This window comes from Myotis myotis, unplaced genomic scaffold (genome assembly GCF_014108235.1).
Source record: "Myotis myotis isolate mMyoMyo1 unplaced genomic scaffold, mMyoMyo1.p scaffold_m19_p_9, whole genome shotgun sequence".
Lineage (NCBI taxonomy): Eukaryota > Metazoa > Chordata > Mammalia > Chiroptera > Vespertilionidae > Myotis > Myotis myotis.
The window spans coordinates 49,649,175-49,674,083 of record NW_023416401.1 but is presented as its reverse complement, the minus strand read 5'-3'; the positions used below and the strand labels follow the sequence as shown (position 1 = coordinate 49,674,083).

At 45.2% G+C, this 24,909-nt stretch overlaps 1 protein-coding gene across 4 annotated transcripts in view; it reads right to left on the bottom strand.

Moving 5' to 3' along the window:
• Window positions 1-10,435: 10,435 nt before the first annotated feature.
• BCL2 (BCL2 apoptosis regulator) overlaps window positions 10,436-24,909 on the bottom strand; it is a 164,489-nt gene continuing 150,015 nt past the window's right edge. For all 4 annotated transcript variants that reach the window (XM_036323713.1, XM_036323715.1, XM_036323716.1 and 1 more), the window contains one exon: window positions 10,436-13,486. In XM_036323713.1, the coding sequence (XP_036179606.1) occupies window positions 13,352-13,486 (135 nt within the window). In that variant the 3' untranslated portion in view covers window positions 10,436-13,351. The remainder of the gene's footprint in view (window positions 13,487-24,909) is intronic.

The window sequence follows — 24,909 nt, the reverse complement described above, 5'->3', positions numbered from 1 at the left end:
TTTGGATGAAACAGTCACTGGTGAGGCCGGGAGGCGATCACTGCCTCAAACAGGACAGAGACTGCTCTCAGAAAACTGGTCCACCCTGCCCTGGAGAATGGGGCCCTTATTTGCAAGACATTCAAGAAGCAGCAAGAGTCCCATGTGGCCATTTCAATGGAAATATTTTTAAGTTCTGAAGCCTAGTTTCTTTCCTAAACTCCCCCCAGGCAAAGTGGATTATTGCTTCCTGGAAATCGAAGCAGGGGACTTGAAAGTGTTTCATATTAAAAACAGAAAAGCTCAAGGAGGAGGAAAATAATTATGTTTCTAAAAGCTTTTTAGAACAAATGCTTGCTTGTGAGAAATAATTTTCCTATAAATATTTTATTCCTCCTTCTCTTTCTTCTGTCCCCCAGCTGAGGATTTCCACATGGACACAGGAGATGATGTCCCCCTTGGGAGAGAAGATCAAAGCCCCCCGGCCCACTTGCTGCTGAGTTTGACTCACAGTCTTTGCAGTGTCTGCTTCCACCCGCCTGCAGGGCTATGAGATGAAGTGGGCTCAGAACCTTGGAAAAACAGACAAAGAACACAGAGAAAAATTCGGAGCTACGTTGCATCTGAGTCGGTTGTTTCAAACAAAAAGGTTCAAGGGTTGGCTAGAGAGAGAAATGCTTATGGTTTGTCTGTGGGAACCTGCCCATTCTGGAAAACGTTTAGTAGTGTAAGTGGTCAATTACTCCTGATTGATGCTAAAGATAACTAAGGAAAACAAACAGCCCATTAAATGGTGTTTCCCAACCAAAGTCCGTGTGCCCAATGCTTTGAAAGGCCAAAACTCAAAACGTCAGGGTTTGGAGTAAGGAAAGGTTTACTGATGGAGAAGGTGCCAACAAAGAGGATGAGAGACCTGGTGATGCTTCAGATCCATCTTGCTTGCTGGAACAGGACAAGGGATTTTAAGGGGCTGGGGGAACAGGTATGCAGAAATGGGGTGAGTTTTAATCGGAGGACCTTGAAACTTGGTCATTTATGTAACAGGGCATCAACACCAGATCTTCCTGGACAAAGAACCTTTGGTTTCTGAAAGGGTTCTGTTGTTGCGGTTCCGGTTATGTCCCGGTTTGGTTCCACATGTGTGTGGAGTGAGGGAGAAAGAGGGTTTGTTTTCGGGTGCAGCTGGAGGTCAAAGTCCTCTCTTCTGCGCATGCGCCGGCTGCATGACTTGCAGTATTGGTTTGTTGTCTCTGAAGAGCAACTCACTATCTCATTAAACAAGATAGGACCATTTTGAGCTGGTTCTGCAGGTGCAATGGGACTTGAAAAATATTTAAAGAACAGAAAACACGGAAGGCACTAGAACAGTGGTTCTCAACCTTCCTAATGCCACGACCCTTTAATACAGTTCCTCATGTTGTGGTGACCCCCAATCATAAAATTATTTTCGTTGCTACTTCATAACTGTAATTTTGCTAGTTATGAATCATAATGTAAATATCTGATATGCAGGATGTATTTTCATTGTTACAAATTGAACATAATTAAAGCATAGTGATTAATCACAAAAACAATATGCAATTATATAGATGTTTTCCGATGGTTTTAGGCGACCCCCGTGAAGAGGTCGTCCGACCCCCAAAGGGGTCGCGACCCACAGGTTGGGAACCGCTGCACTAGAATAAGAGTTCCAGAGGCTAAAGACTGGGCCTTGATAATTCCTAACACCTAGAGCCCAGCTCCACACCTGTCCTCAGAGTGAAGCTCTGTAAATGATCAACCTATAAAGAGCTTTGAGTGGGAATGATGTGCCCAAGGTGTTTAACTTGGAAAACTGAGGAAATGGTGGTACCACTGATAGAAAAGGGGAAGCTAGGGAAAGACCTAATGTTGGGAGTAGATCATAACTTAGATTTGGTTGATGTGTTGAAATGATAGTAAATATCCCATTGCCCATGGACAGCAGGTAGCTGAAAAGAGGACTCAAGATTATCTTTGATGATCAGCAGCATCAAGTCAGCTCTTAGCTAAGAAACCATAATCACATTTGATATAATCCCTTTTTAAGGATGTTGATACATAGGGTGTATACAAATGGAGAAACTAGGATGGTGTAGGGCTGAGAATTGTGGCCAGGACATTCAGCTTCAAGGAGCAAAGCTTACAGGAATATGTTTTTGCTGTCTTTGCATGCAGGGGGAGACTTGCTCTGTGCTGGGAGACCATCTTCATGGGTCACTCATGTTTCTGGTCATGTTCTTGGTTCCAGTCTGTCTTTCCAGGCGTGATATATAGCAAACAGCTTTGGGAGGCAGAGGTAAGGCCTCCCTCCAGAGTGAGCTTACAGCCTTGGAAGGCACACATGGTCTCTTCTTTCACGGAAAATGGCAGACGTGCTTACTGCTCATTATCAAAGATTCTGGTTTTCTAAACTCTTGAGCTCAGTTCCTCTCCTATATCACAACCCACTTTGTGGGCAGATGTCAGCAGATCCTCTTCACATGGGAACTGGGGCTTGGGGATCTGGCTCCAAAAATGCTGCAATTGCCGTGAGTTGTTGTCTCTGATCCAGGAATCTCATGTTTTCAACCAGCATCCATAAAATGGTGGCAGGCTGACTTGTCTCAGGCCCTTCAAAGGTTTTGAAAGTCACCCTCAGGGATCCTTATTCTGGATCTAAGGAACTGTAGGAGACCCTGAAGGGAGTCTATAATTAAAGCCAAGTCAGGGAGAGTTCTTCTCCAGGGGATGAGAAAAGAGAAGAAAAAAACGGGCCTCATTGCTTTGGGGCATGCCTTTCATATGAACGTGGGCTCACATATTTCAGCAGCATATATTAAGGATGATATAGGAGCATGCAACCCAAAACACATAGACAGACAAATGACAAGTAGGATAAGGTGGACAATGGGCTGCAGGGTTTTTTTAATAATACAAAACCAAAAGAAAAAAAAAAGGAATTTTAACATAAATTTTGCAACAAAAATAATACATTTAAAATTTAATAGTCTCTTTTTTATTATTATTTTAATGTTTTATTAAATCCTCACTGTAAGATATTCTCTCCATTGATTTTTTAAAGAGAGTGGAACGGTGGGGAAGAGAGACACATCAATGTGAGAGAGCCACATCAATTGGTTGCCTCCCACATGCACCCCAACGAGGCAGGAACCTGCAACCCAGGTATGTGCCCTTGATCAGAATCAAACCCACTACCCCTTAGTTCGCCGGCCCACATTCTAACCACTGAGCCATGCCAGCCAGTACAATCTCTTGTGTTTTTTTATAACAAAATAAGCTTACGCATTTAAATGAATTTGTGTGGCCCCAAGGCTTTACTTATTTACTCTTTTGGTCCTGGAATGAGTAATTATTACAATTATTGTTACCCAATTACCTGCTTTCTTGATGCTGACAGATTTAGTGCAATACAAAAGTCCTGCGAGGTCCTTGGGGAGAAAGTGTATCTTCTGCTCCTCCCATTGCCCCTCACCTCTCCAGCCTTCACCCCCATCCACTTTGGACCTTCCAGTGAAGTCCAGAGGCATGCTGAGCGGGGCAAAACGGGGCTGGAGTCTTCTGAAAAGTTGCCCCTAAAGAAAGATTACGTTGACATTTGATGTTTAAAATTTAAATGTAAATAGTTGCAAAGGATTTAATTTCCAATGCACTGGTAGTAGTATGAAAGAAAAAATTGTCCCAAAACTGTCGGTGGCAGGAATTTATTTTTATGATGCAATTTATAGTTCCTTCTATGAAGTAATTATGATTCTTGATAAAATGCCTGAGTAATTTCCGGATAGACTTTCAGGGGATTAAGAAATCCTAAGAAGTTAGGGTTTCTCACTCAGCTATCTTAAAACTCATCCATCAATCAAACTTTGGCTATTCTTTGGTTGTGGCACCATTTCTTTTTTCTCTAGAGACATGTTCCAAGAGAGAATTCCTGAATCGCCAGTTTGAAACAGAATTTTTTTTCTTACTAATAACAACTTTATCTGAGAAAGTATTGTAACAATTGACACTTTAAAATAAATTTGCTACATCACTTTTAATTATAGATGATTACCATAATGATTTTATATTCAGCATCACCTATATGAACACTATAGGAATAAAAGTTATTTTTTTGACACTTAAAAGTTTAAATTTTCCTTTTTGCCCATCAAATTCATATTTCTACCCTCCATTTTATCCTAATATAATATTTCTTACAACTGAAAGCTTAAAATTAAACTCTGATAATTTTCTAAAACAAAAGTAAGTCAATAAATTTTTGTGACCATAAGGCTTTACTTTTTTTTACTGGGTTGAGTTGTTACAACTTTTATTATTACTTAATTGATAAAAATGTACAAATATATTATACATTTTGATAAATAATTATTAAATATAAATTTTAAATTTTATTGGAAATACACCTCTTAATTAAATAAATGGGGCTGGTTTATTCCAACTCTCCAAGAACATGTATCCATAAATAGAAATGACTAGGGAGAGCTAGGGTTCACCATCAAGTCTATTCTTGTTTTTTGTTTTTAAAATGTAAGCTCTGAGGAGCGTTGTTCACATAAGTACATGGGAGTGGAAGGAGTTTGTTATAGTAATATTACTCAACTCTTTGGACTTCTGAGTTATATTCTGAAATCACATTTAAAATAACATATCTGCCAGCTGTCATGACTAGGTACTCTTTCAACTTTGTTGAAAGCAAGGAATGGGAAAAATGGTTTGCAACAGCATTAGTTCCTCCTCCTACGGATTCAAATCAGAACTTTGGGCAACTTGAGGGTTTTAATACTCAAGGGCAATGCCCAGGAATGTGAAGGTAAATTGACTCAGTGGGAGAAAAAAAGGGGAAGGTGGGGGACTTAAAAAAAAAATCTCTGCCTTACAGGTTTTGCTCATATTCTTAGTGTAAATACTTCTATAACCACAGAACCAGTTTAAACTGGCCTCCTCTTATCTATCTATAGCTATAAAAGCCTAATATGCAAATTGTCCCCTCGGGAGTTTGACCGGGAGACCGGGAGTTTGATCGCTCTCTATGACATGCGCTGACTACCAGGGGATGGTGCAAACGAAGGAAGGCCCTGGCCAGCAGCCAACAGCTGGTGAAGGGAGGCCCTGGCTGGCAGCTGGAAGGCCCCAATTGGCCCTGATCACCAGCCAGGCCTAAGGACCCTACCCGTGCACGAATTTCATGCACCGGGTCTCTAGTTTCTAATAAGATACTAAGTTGTTTTTCAGAGATAACAACAGAACAAGGCCAAAAATCTTGAAGTTGGACAGTAGACATGTGCAATAAAGAAAATTCACCCTAGAATAATTTTTCATCATCAAGGGCTCAGAATCCACCAGGGATGCATACTAACCACCCCCAAACTCAAACATATGAAGTATGAAAAGCCATGATTCCCTAGTACCTGCTCATTAGGCCCCCAAGCTTGCAGTGCATGTGCACTAGGCTCTTGTTGATAGCTCCTTTACACACCTGATTATCCCTTGGAAAGGCTGTGCCTCAACGCTCCCTGTGCAGCCTTTTGAAGAGGACTGATGGCTCTGTGAGCTTCGTTCGCCAGACCTGGCTTGGATCCTGCCTCCTGTAACTTGTAATGTTTGAGACTGTGGGCATATTGTTTCACTTCTCTACATCTCAGTTTTCTCCTACAAAGTAGGAGAAGCCTATGCCTACCATCCAAGGAAGTAAGTGTGTATACTGTGTTGGCATCCAGCAGATGTTCCACACATGGGTGGTACTGTCAGAGTCCTCTTTTATTTTTCTGTTAATCCGCACCTGAGGATATTTTTTCTTTTTCTTTTTTAAATATATTTTTATTGATTTCAGAGAGGAAGGGAGAGGGAGGGAGAGATAGAAACATCAATGAGAGAGAATCATTGATCGGCTGCCTCCTGCACGCCCCCGAGTGGGGATCAAGCCTGCAACCTGGGCATGTGCCCTTGACCAGAATCAAACCCAGGACCCTTCAGTCTGTACTCTATCCACTGACAGAGCTGAAGGTGTTTTGTTCCATTGATTTTTATGGAAAGTGGAAGGGAGGGAGAGTGGGAGGGGAGAAAAGATAAAGAAAGAAACATTTATGTGAGAGAAACTCATTAATTGGTTGCCTCTCTCATGAGTTCTGACCAGGGCAAAGATAACCGGCAGCCCAGGTATATGTCCTTGATGGGGAATGGAACCTGAAATCCTTTGGTGTGTGGCCAATGTTCCAACCACTGAGCCACACTGTCCAGGGCCAGAGTTTGAATAGAGTTGAAAGGAAGATACTTGAGGGTTGATGCTTGGGGTATACATTCCAGGGGGAAACACAGGGTTAGTTTTTGTTTTGTTTTTTCTCTCCAAAGCAAATGACTGCTTTGGTTATCTTAAAATGCTCTTTTCAAAACAGAACTTTCAGCTTGTTTCTCTGCCTTTTATACAATCTTTTATCTTATGGACTAGTGGCCTGGTGCACAAAATTTATGCACGGGGGAGGGGGGTGTTCCTCAGCCCGGCCTGCACCCTCTCCAATCTGGGACCCCTTGAAGGATGTCCTACTGCTGGTTTACAGGGATAGGACCTTAACCGGCAGTTGGACATCCCTCTCACAATCCAGGACTGCTGGTTCTAACCGCTCACCTGCCTGCCTGCCTGCCTGATTGCCCCTAACCACTCTGCCTGCTGGGCTGCTCACCCTCAACTGCCCCCCGCTGCCGGCCTGCTTGTCCTCAAATGCCCCCCCCCCCGCCAGCCTGATCACCCCCAACTACCCCCCTGCTGGCCTGCTCACTCCAAACTGCCCCCCCCCCGCTGTCCTTATCACCTCCAACTGACCCCCACTGATGGCCTGCTTGCCCCGAACTGGCCCCCCTGCTGGTCTGCTTACCCCCAACGGCCCTGCCCCCCACCAGCCTGATAACCCACAACTGCCCTCCTCTCTTGGCCTCTAACCGCCTATACCTCGGCCCCGCCACCATGGCTTTGTCCAGAAGAACATCCAGAAGGTCTCCTGGAAGGTCTCCCAGTCTAATTAGCATATTACCCTTTTATTAGTATAGAGGCCTGGTGCACAGGTGAGGGCCAACTGGTTTGCCCTGAAGGGTGTCCTGGATCAGGGTGGGGCTTCCCTAGGGGCATAGGGCAGCCTGGGCAAGGGGCCTGTGGTGGTTTGCAGGCTGGCCACACCCCCTTCAAGGTGGGGGTCCCTGTTGGGGGGGCATAGCCAGCCTGGGTGAGGGGCCGATGGCTGTTTGCAGGCTGGCCACACCCCCTTCAGGTGGGAGTCACCACTGGGGTGCCTGGCCAGCCTGGGTAAGAAGCTGATGGCTGCTTATAGGCTGGACAAGCCCCCCAGCGGGGACCCTCACCCCATGGGGGTGTGGCCATCCTGGGTGAGGGGCTGAGGGCTGTTTGCATGCTGGCCACATCCCCTTCAGTGTGGGGGTCCCTGCTGGGGTGTCTGGCCAGCCTGGGTGAGGGGCTGATGGCTGTTTTCCGGCTGGCCACGGCCCCAGGAAACCCAGGCTCCCAGACCCTCCTTGAGCGGAGGCCACAGTGGCTGGAAGCAGGTATCTGGGATTTATTTATCTTCTATAATTGAAACTTTGTAGCCTTGAGCAGAGCCCACAGCCAGCCAGGGCTGCTTGGCTTCCTCCATTGCCAGGGGCAACCCAAGCCTCCTGTTTGCTCCAGCTCCATGGCTGCCGCCATCTTGGTTGGGTTTATTTGCATACTTGCTCCTGATTGGCTGGTGGGCGTGGTTTGTGGGTATAGCAAAGGTATGGTCAATTTGCATGTTTCTCTTTTATTATATAAGATTGCAGGTAAAGGCTGGGATCACCACTTGGTGTGGACAAGCACACACAATAACAGCAATGGCTCTCTTTGGGAGTAGAACCCAAGCCTAGTGCATCTTGGATCTAACTAACCTGGAGGTTTAGTAACCAGGAAACAGAAAGGCTGCCTTCTTACTGGTTTCACCTGTAAGGCAATCCATAGCCAGGTCCCCTGGGGCTTCATTAGCATGAGGTTTCTGGTGGTTCTACTGGCTTGTTAAGGGGCTTTTTAAAGTCTTGTTTAATGACGATGAATGGCAGAGCAAAGTCTTGTCACCACATTATAAACAATTCTAGGGCACAACCAATATCTCACACTGTACTTTATTCTTCTTCACAATAGTAACTGAAAAGACAAGGAAAGTTTAATAGCAAGGTGGATTTTTCTGATAACACAAAAAAGGCCCTTTCATTAATGCTGATCAACTAGAGACTTACTCTATCTTAACCATCTAAAATATGCTTACCATGTTTGTGTGTGCGTGCGTGTGTGTGAAGTGTTACAGGATAGCAGCCACCCCTAAAAAGTATTCATCTTAAAAGCAGTCATGGAAGGTCAAAGTGGAATTTTGATAACAAAAGCTTTCAATACAAAAACACTTTTTATACACTTATTTTATTTCAGACAAAAATAATCTCAAAACAAAAGCAAAGCTTGGTTGAAAACTTAAGAAGACAGTATATTAAACACAACCACTAACACTTCCCCGAGAGAAATTTGATTGGCTATCACTCCTTCAAATGGTGCCCCAGAGGGAAAAACTTAATAAAATGACCTAGCTTGGAAGGCCCACTGCAGAGTCGCCAAGAGGTTTAGGTATATGGAATTACCAAGTATCTACATCACAGTCACATTTGGTAACAGTCCCAGGATCTTTTGATGAAGGCTTTCTGTCTTGCACAGGTGTTTTTGTTTGCTAGGCTTACATTGGTACCCAAAACAAACTATCATCAACAGGAAATTGGCTTTAAATTATTTTTCTGGGGTGGCATGACGAATTGGTGCAATACCATTCATATTCCATCTGGGTTTCTTTGTGTCCAGTGGGATGCATATTTTGTGGTCGTCCAAGGTCTGTCCTATGAGCACAGACATGGAACAGAATGATTTTTTGGGTTAAAGACAATGGACCTGTATTACCACTTGCTCAATCGAGTTTTACATTTTTTTTGTTTTTCTTTCTGTATTGTGCATAATAAATACTTAGAAACAGATGTTCCTACCAACCAGAAGGTTTTTATTAAATATCCTATTGTTTAAACCTGCAAATTTATTGTTTAAGTAGCCATTAGACATACGCAGGCTTGAAATATATGCCATTGCGGGCAAATATTTAAGAGTTTTGGTCCTTATGCACTGCTGTACAGAGCTGGATTTTGAGTTGTTCTGATGTCTCTAGAATCTAACCATTATCACAGAACTTTAAAATGTTTCTTGCTTGTTTTGTAACTTCCTTCATGGAGATATGACATTGACCTCTAGCAAAAGGTCACACTCATTTCCATTTCATACCCCACAGTCCTGGCTCTTCTTAAACCTCCACGCTCTAATCCAATCTTGGGAATGTTTTGCTCTTTTGAAAATTCCTCCCTCCCACCCCTGCAACAAATGTCCTTTGTCCCATAATAATTAAAAAAAAAATCTCTGGAAGATCCAAATTGAATAACAATAAAGTTCTGGTTGGAACCTTCATAAGCCTGACAATGTAGAATTGTATTTTTTAAAAAGTGTGCAACCGCATTTGTCTGGGAAGCAAAAGACACCACAGAATAAGATCAGAATAGAATTTCAACTGACTCCCTAATTTCCTTAGCATGGCTTGTATTTCAAGCCCTTCCTGTTTCTTTCTGATAGAGCAGGTGTACATTACTAACTATTAGTGATAAGAAAGGATAAAAACAACCACTGCCTTAGAAGTACAATTGAAATGAGAATTTAAGTTCGCATTTGTAGTCATTTTAGCATAAGTTTAATTACATGTTAGATGACTTGCAATTCTGTTCAATTAGTAGAACCTTAATATGAAAGCCAGACATGTGTGGGGACTGCCTTATTTATGTTTCATCCTGATTATTATAACTCCTCTTGATTTATAATCGCTTCCTAATTTCCCACACTGCGCCAGGACTAGATCTTTCAATGATAAGCAATAAATACTTACTAAAGAAATAAAAGTCATATCTGAATATGCAGAGATAAGTGGGCTGGGGCAGAATATGTTTTTGTTTGTTTGTTGGAATATTGAAAGGTGCTTCCTAAATTCAAAATGTGACTTTAACCCAAATCTTAAAACATACAAGATTTTTCAGCCACTGTACAAACTCAGATGAACTGTCTGCTATAGTACATGTTGACTGTTTTGATCTCTCTTTCGGAGTGCTTGTGCACTGGGGCTTGGGAGGACCGCAGAGGTTCTTCAGTGATTTTCTCCTGTGGTTCTGTTTAGAGCCCTTGACCCCCATTGGGAAAGTGCGTGTGTTCTAGCTAACCTTGACCCTGGCCAACATATGCACCATGTATTCGGGTGTGAATCTCTTCTCAACAAGAAATAAGTAGGAATGGTCCTCTGGTTGTCTGATCACAAAATAATTGAGACAATAAAAAAAGGAGAAGAAAAAATGACTAGTTGAAGCTTTTATATACATTCGTTGCTTCTAACATGTTTTTAACAACAAGAAAAATGCAACATAACTACTTTTAGAGTGAGTGCAGCCACAATACTGTACAGTTCTGGGGGCAGGCAGCTGGGCACGTTCACCATCAAAACCAGATAACAAAACCCCACAGCAAAGGAAACCAGCCAGAAGCCAACCCCTGGGAGTTTTTTTTTTTTTTTTTTTTAATATATATATACATTTTTTTGAATATTCTGCAAATCCGAGTTTGAACAATAACAAAAACAACAATAAAACACAAACAGACTCTATATTAAAAACGTCCATGTTCTTCATTGTTACTCTAAAGCAGCTTGGAGGCTGTCGCCACTTGGAGTGTACTGCAAACTGACTCCATTAAGATGATCTTGGCAGGATAGCAGCACAGGATTTGATATTCCATATTTATCACTTTTGACAATGTAAACCTTTCATAAAATAATATTTCTCTTAACAATTAGAATCATTCAAAGGTCTGACCGTCCCATTCCCTGAGGCCCGCCAGGGAGGTCTGGCTTCATACCATGGGGTTTCCTGCTTTCTCGGTGTGGGGCATGGGGCGTAAGTGCCACCGCATGTCAGGAAAAACCTGAAGGACAGCCAGGGAAAGGGCCCTGCGGAAGGAGGGAGCTGGATGAGTCTGTGTGGAAACAGGCCATGGAAAGCAACTCTCGAAAGGTCAAACCATCGGAGCCAGAATTTAATCCCCTGGTCACTTCCCATCTCGATTTTCAACTGAATGAACCTCATGGGTTGAACCAAACATGTATGCAAGCCTAAATAATGTGAGTTGAATTCTGATTTGTCCAGGGACAAATAAACCCTCAAGGAACAAGGGCAAGGGGACAACAGGTATATCCCTTGCAATAAACAATTATGTGGTCGTGGAAATGCACATAACTCCGTGGCCGGCGTGCTCCAGGGTTTCTCCAGTAGCTGAGACCTGGGACTTAGCTCATCTTCTCAGAAAGGCTTTTAAACAATTAAGAGACAAGACTCTCAAATGGAAAAATGATCACTTTTGCTAACAAAGAATGTAGAGGCCATAACTAAATACAATTTTTAAAAATGCTGAGATGCATGTATTTTTTTTTTAAAAGCAGCTTTCGAAATATTAACCACAGCATTAAACATTGAACATAGTACATTCCAAAGTTAATACAGATAAATGGTATATAATGCAATAATGCCACAGTTATTCCACGTGTGTCTCAGGCTCTCTAAACTTGACATATTTCCTAGTTTATCAGCTGAAGATCACTTCTTTCACTACTTCTCTAGAGCTGTCCACCACTATTTTTTTTTTCCTTTTAATGCCCAGGAGGTACAGATAAACTCCACATTCCACACCTGGAACTTTTTTTCCCCCCTCTGTCAGGTTTTCAAATAAAACCAAACTACAATGACAAGATAATGTTTTACATCGCAACTCCACAGACATGAGTCAATTAATCCATGACACCGCATCCCAGTGCTTCCTTCAGGATTTATGACCCTCCCCTAAGTCATGTAAAGCCTCGCTCTAAACTGCTCAGACGGGTGGGTGGCTGCGCAGCCAACTCGCGTGCATGCGCAGCGGCCACACTGCACGCGCACGTGCGTCCTTTCTTTGCTGTTCCATTTCCGTGGGGGCGCTCCAGCCTTCACCACCTCCCTCTGCTAGGAAGGGCAGAGTGCCTCTGTTTCCTTCCCTGCACAGTGACAAACATCTTAGGAGCGTTGGTTCCCAGGCTCCAGGCTCCACACTCGACATGGAAAAGGGCCTCCCTGGAGGGCCCCGGTGTACCAGGCCCCAGCCTGCTCTTCGTTCCTGACAGTGGAATTCTGACTCCTCAGCTTCCAGATGCCGGGAGACCACAGGCCTCTGTTTGAAATCCATGGAGCAGGCCAGCGAGTGCCCAGGCTCGGTTCCAGGATGAGGCCTCCCAACCAGGACGAAGCGGGACTTCCAACCGCGGCCTCTTGCGGAAAGGCAGGCACTTGTGGCGGCCTGATGCTTCTGTAACTGCAGCCTTCCTGATGCCGAAGGAGTCGCCGAGACGTCCACTTCCTCGCATTCCCAAGGATTCTGTTTCACGCACAGAGCCAGTTTTTGGAGAGGGAGCGTATCCAAAATATAAGAATATACACATCAGGGCTTAAGGTACTGGATGATTTTGTAGAAATTGCTAAAATGCTTCTCGGCACAATTGGTAGCTTAAAAAAATACTTTCCTAAGGTTTAAGGGCATTTTTCCTACCACTGTCCTTCGGTGTGGAAATCTTGGCGGATACCAAGTCCATCTGAAGTTCCCATTTTTTTTTTTTTTCTGCCAACCAGGCATGTACCATGTGAGCCATATGCAAAGTGTAGGTTCTTCTGGCCGGAAAAGAATGCACTTCCCTCCAAGCACCTCCCTCTATGAATATCACAGCCCTCGGGGGCAAATCAATGCAAGGAAAATGAACACCTTCCAAACCTCCAGCAGCCGGCTTGCCGGCTGCTGGAACAGTCATGTTCTCCATCAGTTTGCCCTTCAGATGGTGAGTCAGCCCGGCCACTAACATGGAAAGCGAATCCGTTTATAGGCACAGGAGATCCAGGTGGAGCCACACCGGTGGAGCTTGGCAATGACTGGTAGTAGGCTTTCCAAGGACAGGGTGCTCCATGGGACTGTCCTAAATAAATAAATCTTTTTCTCCATAATGTAAAAAATAAATGGTATTTCCCTTTGGCAGTAAATAGCTGATTCGACGTGGAGCCTGAAAGCTGTTTTTGTTGTTTGTTGTTTGCTTGTTTTTAAGAGACCATAGCTCCGTTTCATGGTACATCCCAACAATGCATATATTTCTACTGCTTTCATGAACCTTTTGCATATTTGTTTGGGGCAGGCCTGTTGCCTTCACTTGTGACCCAGATAGGCACCCAGGGTGATGCAAGCTCCCACCAGGGCCAGGCTGAGCAGTGCCTTCAGAGAGAGCCAGGAGAAATCGAACAGAGGCCGCATGTTGGGGCCATACAGTTCCACAAAGGCGTCCTGCAGGGGGAGAGGAGGGAAGAAAAAGAGAGGGTATTAGAGACGGAGAGCGGACCCATTCTTTTCATTTTCATTCAAGAATTATTTATTGAGATCCTATTTATGTGCCAGACACCCTAGAGAAACAGCAGTGAATGACATAGGTTGAAAGCTCCTGCCTCACAAAGCTTTTATCTAGTCGAGTGGGATGGACAATAAACAAAATAAATGTATGATATAAGTATGTTAGAGACTGGTAAGTTCAAAGGGGGAAAATAAAACAGAAAAAGCGGTTACAAATCTGGGAGGCTTTGCAATTTTCATGAGCATGGCCATTCATAGGTATAATAAAACCCCATGACTATGACAACACTCCTTTGTTGAATGCTTGCTATATGCCAGGCACTTGTAATGAATGCCTAACATGCATTACTTTATTTATTCTTCATGCCAAAGTTATGGAGTCATTTTGTTTATTCCTGTTCTGTAAGTGGAAAAACCCTGAGAATCACAGAGGGTAAAGGATTTGTCTAGTCAACAGTAGGGACAATATTTGAACCCAGATCCAACCAGTGCCCTTTATTCTGCTGATGCCCTAACAACAGCTTGATGAGTGCTTGGTCTGCCCGGGAGGCTGATGTGGTGGACACAGCAGGGCGGCCTCCGCTGGTTGCAAGCCTAGTTTCTGAGGTCAAGGACAGGGTGCTCTCTGGGAAAGAAAGCCATCCTTGGGTTTCTTGGGGGGGGGGGGGGGGGGGAGGGATGGCCAGACTGGATGACCACACCTTCGCATTTAACTCAAGTTGTGAACTTTACAAGCATGTGGTTATTTATGGTCAGATTGTGTCAATGGACACACAGGTCCCTGGGCAAAGATGGCTCCTGGCTTCCCTTCGTACCGCTGCTTAGAAGCCAGGCCTGCAGTGTTTGTAGCAAAGGTCTCTGGGTTGTCTTAGCTCATTCCTTGGATTTGTTGGGGAAGATTAGGTTCCACATTTGGACCCAATTATTATTTGGACAACTCTGTAAATCTATCTAAATATATAACTCAGTAAATGAAATGCTTTTTCACATGGTGTGATTTATTTAGGCATTTCAACAACCTAGAATGGGAGCGCATGATTTCATTTTGGGAGACAGTAACACGTGGAAACTTCTGACATGGCTGTGCAGAGGACGTTCTGACAACCTTCACAGTGTTTTTGTCTGTTTGGGGCAAATACTGCAGTAAAGGGACCAGGTATCATTGTCTCCCAGTGCTGTGCATGGTCTTGTATATGTAGGTGCTTAATAAATGTTCAATGAATGATTCAAGTTTTCTGAACCCATTCACTGGTTTGAATTCTCTTTAACCTAATACAAGTATGTCAAACTCAAAGGCTAACATGCACCCAATAAACAAGGCACATGGCCCGCCGGCGGCGAGTTTGACATGCTTGACCTAATACATCATCCAGATGCTTACTCTGCCTGTTTGAAAGTGTGCCTTCTAAATACAACCACCGCTGGGAATCTTGGAGTAGTCTTGGAGGTGAGAGTTTAAGACATTAGGGGAACTTCTCACATTACTAAATATTTACACAATTATTTTTCATGACTGCATAGTATTCCATATATTATGCTGTGCTTTCTTGAACCAATTCTTTATTTGGGTTGTTTTAAATGTTTACTAAACAATATTATGCTACATCTCTTACATAAATTTTTATGTACTTGTTCAGATGTGGGGGTTGTGTGTGTATGTGTGTAGTGTGTGTGTATTTAGACAAATTCCTAGCAGGTGAACACACTTGACCAGCCATCAAAATTGCTTACTGAACCGCGCCAGCAGGGAGATCATGGGTCAATTCCTGGTCAGGGCACATGCCAGGTTTTGTGCTCAATCCCCAGGAGGCAGTGGATCAATGATTCTCTCTTATCGCTGATGTTTCTCTATATCCCTTCCCCTTTCTCTCTCTCTAAAACCAATAAAAATATATTTTTTTAATTTGCTTATTAAAGTCACAAAAGATTTCTGTGGAGTCATCCCCACCCTCTCACTGGTTGCCCTGGGACCAGTAACACCTTTTACAAAAGGCAGACAAGGGGTTAGGGCAGCAGTTCTCACTGGTCTTGAGGGTGGTCTTGCCCCACAGGTGACGTTGGGCAATATCTGGAAACATTTTTGGTAGTCATGGTTTGGGGTGAGGTCATCTGTGGGCAGAGGCCAGCGATACTGCTCAACATCCCATGATGCACAGGGTGGCCTGTGAAGAAAGGTTTTAAAGAACCTTTGTGATCATGGACCACAGAAGACCCAACGGTCTATCTAGTCTGTGTCAACAGCACAAGATCAGTTGGTGAGCCAGCAAGTGGGAGATCGGGACCTCAGATGTACTAGATTAATTTGTACCAGGAGAGGGCGCAAGGGTTTTCTTCTTTTTAAATCTATTGTTAAAATGTTCCAAAATTGAGCCTTCACAGAGCCAGGCTCTAACACAGTGGTGGGGAATGTCCGGCCCGAGGGCCTTATAAGGCCCCAGAAACCATTTGGTCTGGCCCTGCCAAGGCATTAGGTGGGGAGTTCAATAGAAGTTTGACCAAATATAGCAGGCTCATTTTTAAGTTGATAATTTTGTAGGGCCCACGAATGATGTTATAAATATCTAAATGGCCCTTGGCAGAAAAAAAGGTTCCCCACCCCTGCTCTAACAGATAATGAAATACAGTGGGGCCTTGACTTACGAGTTTAATTCGTTCCGAGACCGAGCTCGTTAAGGAGCTCGTTAACTCAAATTACTCTATCAACTCAATGCAAAAAATCGGCCAAGAGACAGCTGGTATCTCAAAAAACTCCTTAGTCAGTACACTTGTAAGTCAAGGCCCAATGTATGTGCTTAGTGCTCTTAGCACAAAGCTGAGGTAAAAATCATGATTGCTTGTCAAGACACATACCTTCCCTATATATAATCAGGGATAAATGGGGCAGAAAGGGGTTGGGACATATTTACAGGCAGGAGAAACTGCCCCTTGCAAAGTGCAGCTCAGGTCCCACAGACACAGCCGGGAACATCTTGGAGCCCTCCCTGAGGGGTGGGCAAGCTGGAACCCCCAACAGCCCAGCCAAAGGACGCTCTCGGAGCACTGGCAGTAGGAAAGAAGGTCCGTGCTGGACTCCACACTTCTTTGGTACCAGTTGGAGTTGTCTGTGGTTGACTATGAAACGGACTAAGACTCTGGCCGTCTGACCTTTCTGGACAAGAAGCCATCCTGGGAAAGTGGAGAAAGCAGGGACACATGGGCTGGCATTCCCTCCTCATCTGCCTGGTGCACAGTCCCAGGGGCAGAAGAAATGCATGTCTAAATACCCCTTCCTCTCCTGACACTGTGCTCCTAATGGGCCATTGCTGATGTGCATTACAAAGAAAATGCACATCTGGGGGGGATGAGCTAACACAGCATCTCTTGACCCAAAGACCGAGAGCAGAGGCGCTGATGCAGCCCCCAGGGGCCTGGGAACAGCTCTGGACTTGGAGAGAAGGTCTGGGTGAAATCCCAGCCTTGACATTTTATTGCTCATGACCTTGAACAAATTACCCAATCCTGAGCCTCATTTACTTCACCCATAAAATTGGTTATTGTGAAGATTAACGTAGGTGATTCAAAGCCATTTGTCAACATGGCCCAGAACGTGAACTAGTGGCAACATTAACTTGTTCTCTAGTCTGCTCCCTTGCAAACCTGCTGCAGGCGTCCTGAACCTGCCCCTCCCTCCAGAGGATCCACCGAGGGGAAGGAGGGAAGGGCAGGTTTTCACAGTGCACGTCATAAGCTCCCTCTAAAGATGCCTGGTGATGTCTACAGAAATTGTGAATTAAAATGCACACGTGATGTGTTCCGGTGGAAGACAGGAAGTGAAATTACAATGCCCATCTGTACTTCCTCATCTATTGGTAAGTCAGGTTGTGGGCTGAGGCATCATTAACCCCCCCGAGGTTGAATCGGGCCTCTGAGCTTTGCCCATCTGTGTTCCAAAGTGCCAAGCGGACCCTCTGGGCTCAGGACTGAAGGTCCTAAAAGCTCCTTTCCTACAGTCTTCTTGCTTTTCCAAACATCCTGATTAGGGCGATTTCCGAAGTCTGTTTGAACAGTCTGTCATTATTTGTTTAAGTCTGAAAGCTGTATTAAATAAACACATGCTCATTTTATGTATTAGAAGCAACAAAGTGGGAAAAAGAAAACCTGGGCTGTTGTCATGTGACTCAGACCAAACCCCAGTCTATGTATTTGGAGGCACTGCCAGCCTGGCTCATGCCAGGACTGACTGGCAAGGGCTCTGCCCAATTTCAGGAGTGTGAAGAGCAGGTCCCAAGGGGGGTCCTTTCTCCTTTTGCTGACCCTCACATCACAGAGGAGACAGGCAGTGCCCCAGCTCTAGTCACTCTTTTGCAGGCAGCTTCTCCACAAACCTCAAACTCGGAGGTTGCAGATGGTCTGAGTCTGAATTCCATCCTAGGCCGGCATCAACCGGACAGGAAGGCCCCACTCCCACCCCCAAACCCGTGCTGCAGGGCAGAAAGTGAGCCAGGGGGTGTGTGGATCAGAACAGACCTGGCCCAGACTCCTAAGCTGGGGGGAGGGAGTCAACAGCAAAAGTGTCCTTGTCTCTCCTGCAATGGGACCAGGCCTGGGACCACTGTCACCCCCTTCTCTCCCTCTCTAACCCCCTGTCCTCGCCACCCCTACACACATACCTCCCTGGAGCCAGCCCACCCTCCAATATCTTCCTTTTCCTCTTCAAAAAAGTTTCACTTAATCCTGATTCCAAATAAAATGAGATTTAAAGACAAACGAATCAGATGAGCAACGCTGAGTTCTGCTGAAACCAGCAGGGTGGGGGTGAGGGTGGGGGCCAGGTGCTCTTACACAACTTCTCCTCCCTGAGGAAAGATCAACGGAGAGACCTTTACGTATTTGGCAATGAGTATCAAAAACTTTAAAAATACTGTCATTTTGTTAGTAATTCCCCTTCTGGTTATTTATCTTGAAAAAAGTAGTTAATAAAATGCTCTGATTGTTTATAATAGTTAAAACCTGAAAACGACTTAAATGTGTGAAAACATGACTGGGTAAAGAACTTACGGCACATCCATAGGATGGCATACGGTTCAGCCATTGGAACGTGTGCCCTAGATTCACTGGCAAGGAAAGATGCTCCCAACTTAAGACTGAGTGACACAGGTAACAGCTAAACCAGCGTCTGCAAGTTCAGGGCCCTGGCTCAGTGTGGGTTCACGGCTCTCCTTAGACGGTGGGGAAATTTAATATGGCTCAGTTGGCCATAAACACCTGAGACACTCGGCTTCATCCCACAGCCTCTGAGCTGACTGTGGATACAGGCATTATATGACCATGGAGAGCCCCAGGGGGAGAGAGCCATCTTGACCTAAAGAGCGTACGATGCAGAGAGATGCTGCCTCTATGTGCACCTCTGAACTGACCAAAACGCAGGTGTGCTGCCATTTTGTATCCTGCCCAGAGCACACCTGTCGGTGGTAAGAGGGAAGTAAAAAGAAAATTGGATGGTGCCAACAGGAAATCAAACACTGCTATCAAGTGCCCTGGGCATTTTCCATTTCTCATGGCTTTATCATTTTGTCTCCATGGGAATCACCTCTCTCATAACAATCTGAGAATTAGGGAAAGAAAAAGAAAAGGCAAGGATGCGCCATAGTCACACAAAACTTTGGCTGCAAGGACCCTCCAAGCAAGTTCAGATCTCCCAGATTGGTATAATAATGCCCAAGAAAGATATTAGCTCTTTTTCAATAGGTGAGGCAAATGAAATCTAGACAGGTCAAGTGAGTTACTTACAGTGGGTACTGATAGGCTGATGTGAGGTGGAGGGGAGAGGAGAGGCCTCCTGTGCTTCCTGGGTTAGAACATCTACAAGCCGTGGGTTCTTCTCTCTCCCTGGTGCCTCCTCCTTGCTTCCCTCAACGTGCTTCCTCCCATCCTGACCTTCCTTTGTGCTCCAGCCTGGACCCCATCCCATAGCAGCCTCCTCTGGCCTTCAAGTGTTGCCGAAGGAAGTCACCCAACCATGCAGACCAAGGTGACTCTGAATTCAGGGCCTCCAAACTCAGTGAGTTCTTGAAACCACTTAACATACCCTTACCCTCGCTCAGATGCTTTCTCTGTTCCTTTTCATGATTATTCCAAACAGCCACCACTTTTCTCACATATTCTCCTCGCTGTTTAGCAACTGCTGTCACCTCTTTCTTCTCTGAGAAACTCGGGGCCATTGGGTGGGAATTATCGCAGCTTCCTATCCTGGAGCACCCATCAGCTTGCATCGCTGTCTGCCCTTCCCCGACCCTTTGTACCCTGCACCTACAGCCCACAGTCTCCCATTGCTTCTGGAACCTTCCTCCATCAATTGTTCCTGCTTTCAACAGCAATTTCAACCTCACCCTTCCTTTGGTCTCTTTTTTCCTTGGCATACAAACATTCAGATTTCCTCACTAGAGAACACACGCTTCTGAGTTAATCCTTGAAGGACAAGGGAGTTGGGGGTATTTATCCACTGATGAAAAAAAAGTAAATTCAGATTTCCTCAGAGTGAGTGCTGATGCTGTGTTCCATCCTGACCATTATCTTCTCTCTCTTTGCTGTCTTGGACAAGTTGCTAACCCACCTTCTCGGCTGTCTTCCCACCTTCATTTTAATCCACCCAGTCTGGCTTCTTCCTCCATTGTGCCTCTGAAACCACCACCCAGAGACCAGACATATCCTCCGCATGGTTATATTCACTGGATGCTCTTTGCGTGTATCTCACTGGGTGCTTTACACACTGGATGGACTCCCAGCGCTCTTGGAGAGTTTCCCCTCCATGGGCACCTCCTCCTCTGCCTGCTCTGATAGGGTGCTCCATCTCCCGGGCTTGTCTGGACAGCCTTCTCTTCCTTTGGCCAATCTCCTTCACTCTCATGGTCATAGATACCATCCCATGATGGTGTCTCTGACATCTTCATATGCAACCCCACTTGATCCTCTAACTACCAGATTCCAATCCCAGTCACTTTCTAAGAGGTCCCACCGGAATTACCATGCAGCCAGTCCAAAACTGGAGTTACCATCACCTCCTCCAGTAAGTTGTCTCCCTTCCTATCTTCAAAGTGTCCATGCTGTTAAGTAAACCTATACCCTGAGAGACTTCTAGACATTTTCCTCTTTCTCATCCCTCCCCCACCATTCATTCAATGGGAAATCCCATCATCTTGGGTGGGACTCCTCCCGAAGCAGACCCTAAGACAAAGACTTGAGTGTAATCAGGTTATTTGGGAGATGATCTCAGGAACCACTAGTAGGGAGTCTGGAAGGAACGCAGCCATGAATTACCTTATCTAGCAAGTTGCTGCTGCTGGTAACTGGAACTTAATCCTGCTGAGAAACCTGGGGGCCAGTGCAGAAAATGCACCGTTAGTTATTCCACTAAGGGGCCAGGGAGCTGGGGTATTTACACACCAATCTCTTGCACTCATTGGCTGAGGTTTGCTCCTATGGAGGCATCAATACCCCAGTAGTTATGGCCCGTCATGTGCACAGGCAAAGTGGGCTCTAGAGGCTAGAGAAAGCCATTGGGAAAGAGATGCAGAGGCTGTACCTCCTGTATCTAGAGGTCAGCTAGATAGCACTGAAGTGAAGGGCAAGGGGACTGGACAGTGTATGCACCACTGATTTCTCCATCCCCATTACCTTCTCTCCCCAGCACTTCTGCTATGATTCCCCATCTGATCTCTCTGCCTTCAGTCTGTGGCCTGCCCGTTCAATACCCTCTCCATAGAGCAACCAAGGCTATCCAGTCGGAATCAAAGCTGTCACTTCCGTGTGTCAGTCCAAATCCTTTACCATGCCATCCACATCTCCCAGTGCTCTGGCCTAAGCCTAGCTCGCCTGCTCAACTTCTGTCACCTGTAAACTGACTTCTGTTCACTCAGGGATTCAGTGCAATCATTTTACGCAGGCAACTTTCTCCAAGCCCCCAGGTTGAATTAAATAATCCTGGGCTGCTCCCTGCTCACTGTATTATCTGAAGAGCATCTGTTCACAAGTCTGTCCTTTCCCGGTTAGCACCTGGAGGTGCAGGAGCCACATTTTGTTTATCGTCAGATCCCTGGAGCACGTGTCTGTCACATATTAGGCACTCAGCAAATGTCTGTGGACATGAAATAAACTGATATCTTTTACTATAGAACAGGTTTTCCAAACATATCTTACTAGATAATAATTTTTAAAGGGAGGTGTTCAAAGGACAAATAAGTGGTGACAGGCTTAAACAAAATCCAGGGCTTTTTTTGCAGCAGACTCTAGTCTCCCTATGAGGGGCTGATGTTCAGCTAATGCTAATGGTCAGCATCAAACTTGATTAGTCAGTGTCTGTGCCTCATTGGTTGCTACATATGTTGACTAACACCCTAGTTGAATGCCTGTGAGTCGCCAAAGGCATTTTCTAAACTCATTGGGCCATCTCTCCCTCTGTCAGGGAGATTCCTGCTGGGTTTTGAGGACACCCTTGGAAAATGCTGCCTGGAGGTAAAATGCTCATAGGACAGGGAGGTGATGGCGGTCTTGAGCTGCTTCTGGATGTCCTTGGGAACACAGAGACCGCATGTAACTAGTCCTGCATGCTACTCAGGGGTGTGAGGCTCATTCCCAATGCTGTCTGTGCCGGCTCCAGTCCCCAGAGCCTAAGGACAGGCACCTGCCAGGTGAGAGGGGAGAAAGAGAAAGAAGGAAGTGAGGGAAGGAGGGAAGCGAGGCACACACACTTCAGAGGAGAGGAGAGTTCCCCTTGAATCCCAGGAAGCTGCGATTCCCCAGACACTAACATGCCTGGGATTAAAAGGGGAAGCCAGCAGCCCTGCTGCTATGAGTGGTGGCCAGAAGAGCACACGCGAGGAAGTGAGGACTCTTTCTGCCTGAATAAAGCAGCTGGTGAGGAAGTGACTCCATTTCCCGCTTATCACTGGCTGGGCAGGATTTCCTCTGCTGGCGCTTTGTGCTGAATGAGTCCTGAGGATTCCTGCAGATCAGAGCCACTGTGGCAGTGGCAAGCTTCTGTCCCCTGCTCTTCCTCTCACCCCGCCCCCCTGACTCCCAAAATATTGACTCCAGGTTTGGGGGAAAAGGAAAGGAGGAAACAACAACCCTCAAGCATACAACTGAAGGACACCCAGCTGCCCGCCTGCAGAAGTGCGGTGACTGGGCCACCAGGCTCGCAAGGCCACCCGGAAGAAGCCATCTCCAGCGAATGGGGCTGGGTCCTGGACGGTCTTGGCCCAGGCAGTTGGGCTAGTTGAATCACCGGCTAAGGACATGAAATGAAACCTAATCTATGTGTCATCTGGATGTAACCAGAAACCTGCTAGAGAAATGGCAGGAGATGAAAAACCCAAACAAAACAAAAAACAAAACTTGCCCGCCTACCGCAGTTAAGTCCAGGGACATTTGGGTGCATTTTGTGATGCAAATTGAGCTGAGGATGCAAATTAGGAAGGGGCCCTCAGGAGCTAGGGAGGGCCCCAAATGAGAAGCCTAGTTGGTTCCTTCTTTTCCTGAGCAGGGCACAATCTGAAAATAATTTGCAAAGGAGTCTGATGCTCTGGGGACTCTGAAGCCAAGGAGCTGGGTCAAAGGCTGCTTGCCTTGTCCACCTGCTGGAAGAGAGTTGAGCCCGCTCCCAGGTAGGATCACGGAGATTCTGTGAGTCTAACTGCCTTCCAGGCCAGGGTAGGAGGTGCTCTCTGGAGGGAAGACCAGAGTCAAATTCCCTGCTCTGCTAGCCACGCACATACTGCAGGGAGAAGGTACTCAGCCACCTGTGGGCTTAGTTCCCTCTTGCCAGGAGGTGCCAACAACCCAGTACTTCAAAGACCATAGGTGGAGCCCTGGCTCAGTTAGTTGGAGTCATGGGTTTGATTCCAGGTCAGGACACATACTCAGGTGATGGGTTCGATCCCCAGTTGGGGTGGATACAAGAGGCAAATGATCAATGTTTCTCTCCCTCTCCCTTCCTCTCTCTCTAAAATCAATACATCCTATGGTGAGGCTTTTAAAAAATAGACCAAAGGTAAAAATGGGTGACACAATGCATCTATAGCAAAATGTGCTAAAAATATGTTAACACTTGTGCTATTTGATTCATCGTGTTCATATAATAGACCATATCTACACTAAACCTTGAAATCTCATCTTCCGGTCGCTTCTTCATTCAGGAACCAAATACGTTTATAAGGAGCTGAGGAGACCCAGGCCCTGCCCTCTAAGAACTGCTGGGCAATATTCTCCTGCATTCACAGCAGCTTTCTCAATACATTCAAAACACTGTGTGTGGGGAGGGGGCGGGGAGGGGGGGGCAAGGGGATGCATTTATCATGCAGGACTCTGTGGAGGAGAGAAAAGACCCAGGCACTTGACCTCATTTTAAGGGTGCCTTCTGCTGGATCTCACAAGCACAGAGGCCTCAGTAACCTGCCTTGAGCGTTTGGCTTTAAAAGAAAGTTTCTCCATTTTCCTTCCTCCCCTTCCTCATTCCACTACCTTCTTTGGGCTAGAAGCCTCTGAGTGTCCTGCAGTTGCTGGCACTTGGCCTTTCCTTGCTCTGGGCTTACGCTGTTTTCACTGTTTTTGGGAAAATACCACTTTATGATATTGTGTTGGCATGAAAGTATGTGGAGTAAAGAAAGTGTAATTATTACATCTCAATAATAAAATGACCAGTAGCCCAATTAAAATACAGGCAAAGATTTGAATGGACATTTAACCCCCCAAATAAGATACACATATGGCCAATAAGCTCAAGAAAAGACACTCAACATCATTAGTCATTAGGAAGACACAAACCAAAACCACGATGAGATATTACTTCACACCCACTAGCATGGCTATCATGTAAAAAAGGACAAAAACAAGTGTTGGTGAGGAGCAAGAGAAACTGGAGACCCCACACCCATCTGGAGGAAATAGAAAATGGTGCAGCCATTGTGGAAGACAGTGGTGGTTTCTCAAAAATTTGAAGTTACCATACAATCCAGCAATTCCACTTCTAGATATACAACCAAGGTAACTGAAATATGTTCATACAAAAACTTGTACACAAGCAAAGTGGAAACTATGTCAATGCCATCAACTAATGAAGAGATAAACAAAATGTGGTGTATCCATACAATGGAATGTTATTCAGCCATAAAAAGGAATGGAAAAAAAAAGGAATGAAGAACTCATATCACATGGATGAACCTTGAAAACATTATGCTCAGTGAGAGAAGCCATTGTATGATGCCATTATATATAATTTCCAAAATAAGCAAATCCATAAGAACAGAAGTGATTTACTGATTGCCAGGGGTTAGGGAGAGAGGAAAATAGAGAGTGATTTTTAAAAAGTTCTGGAAATAGATAAT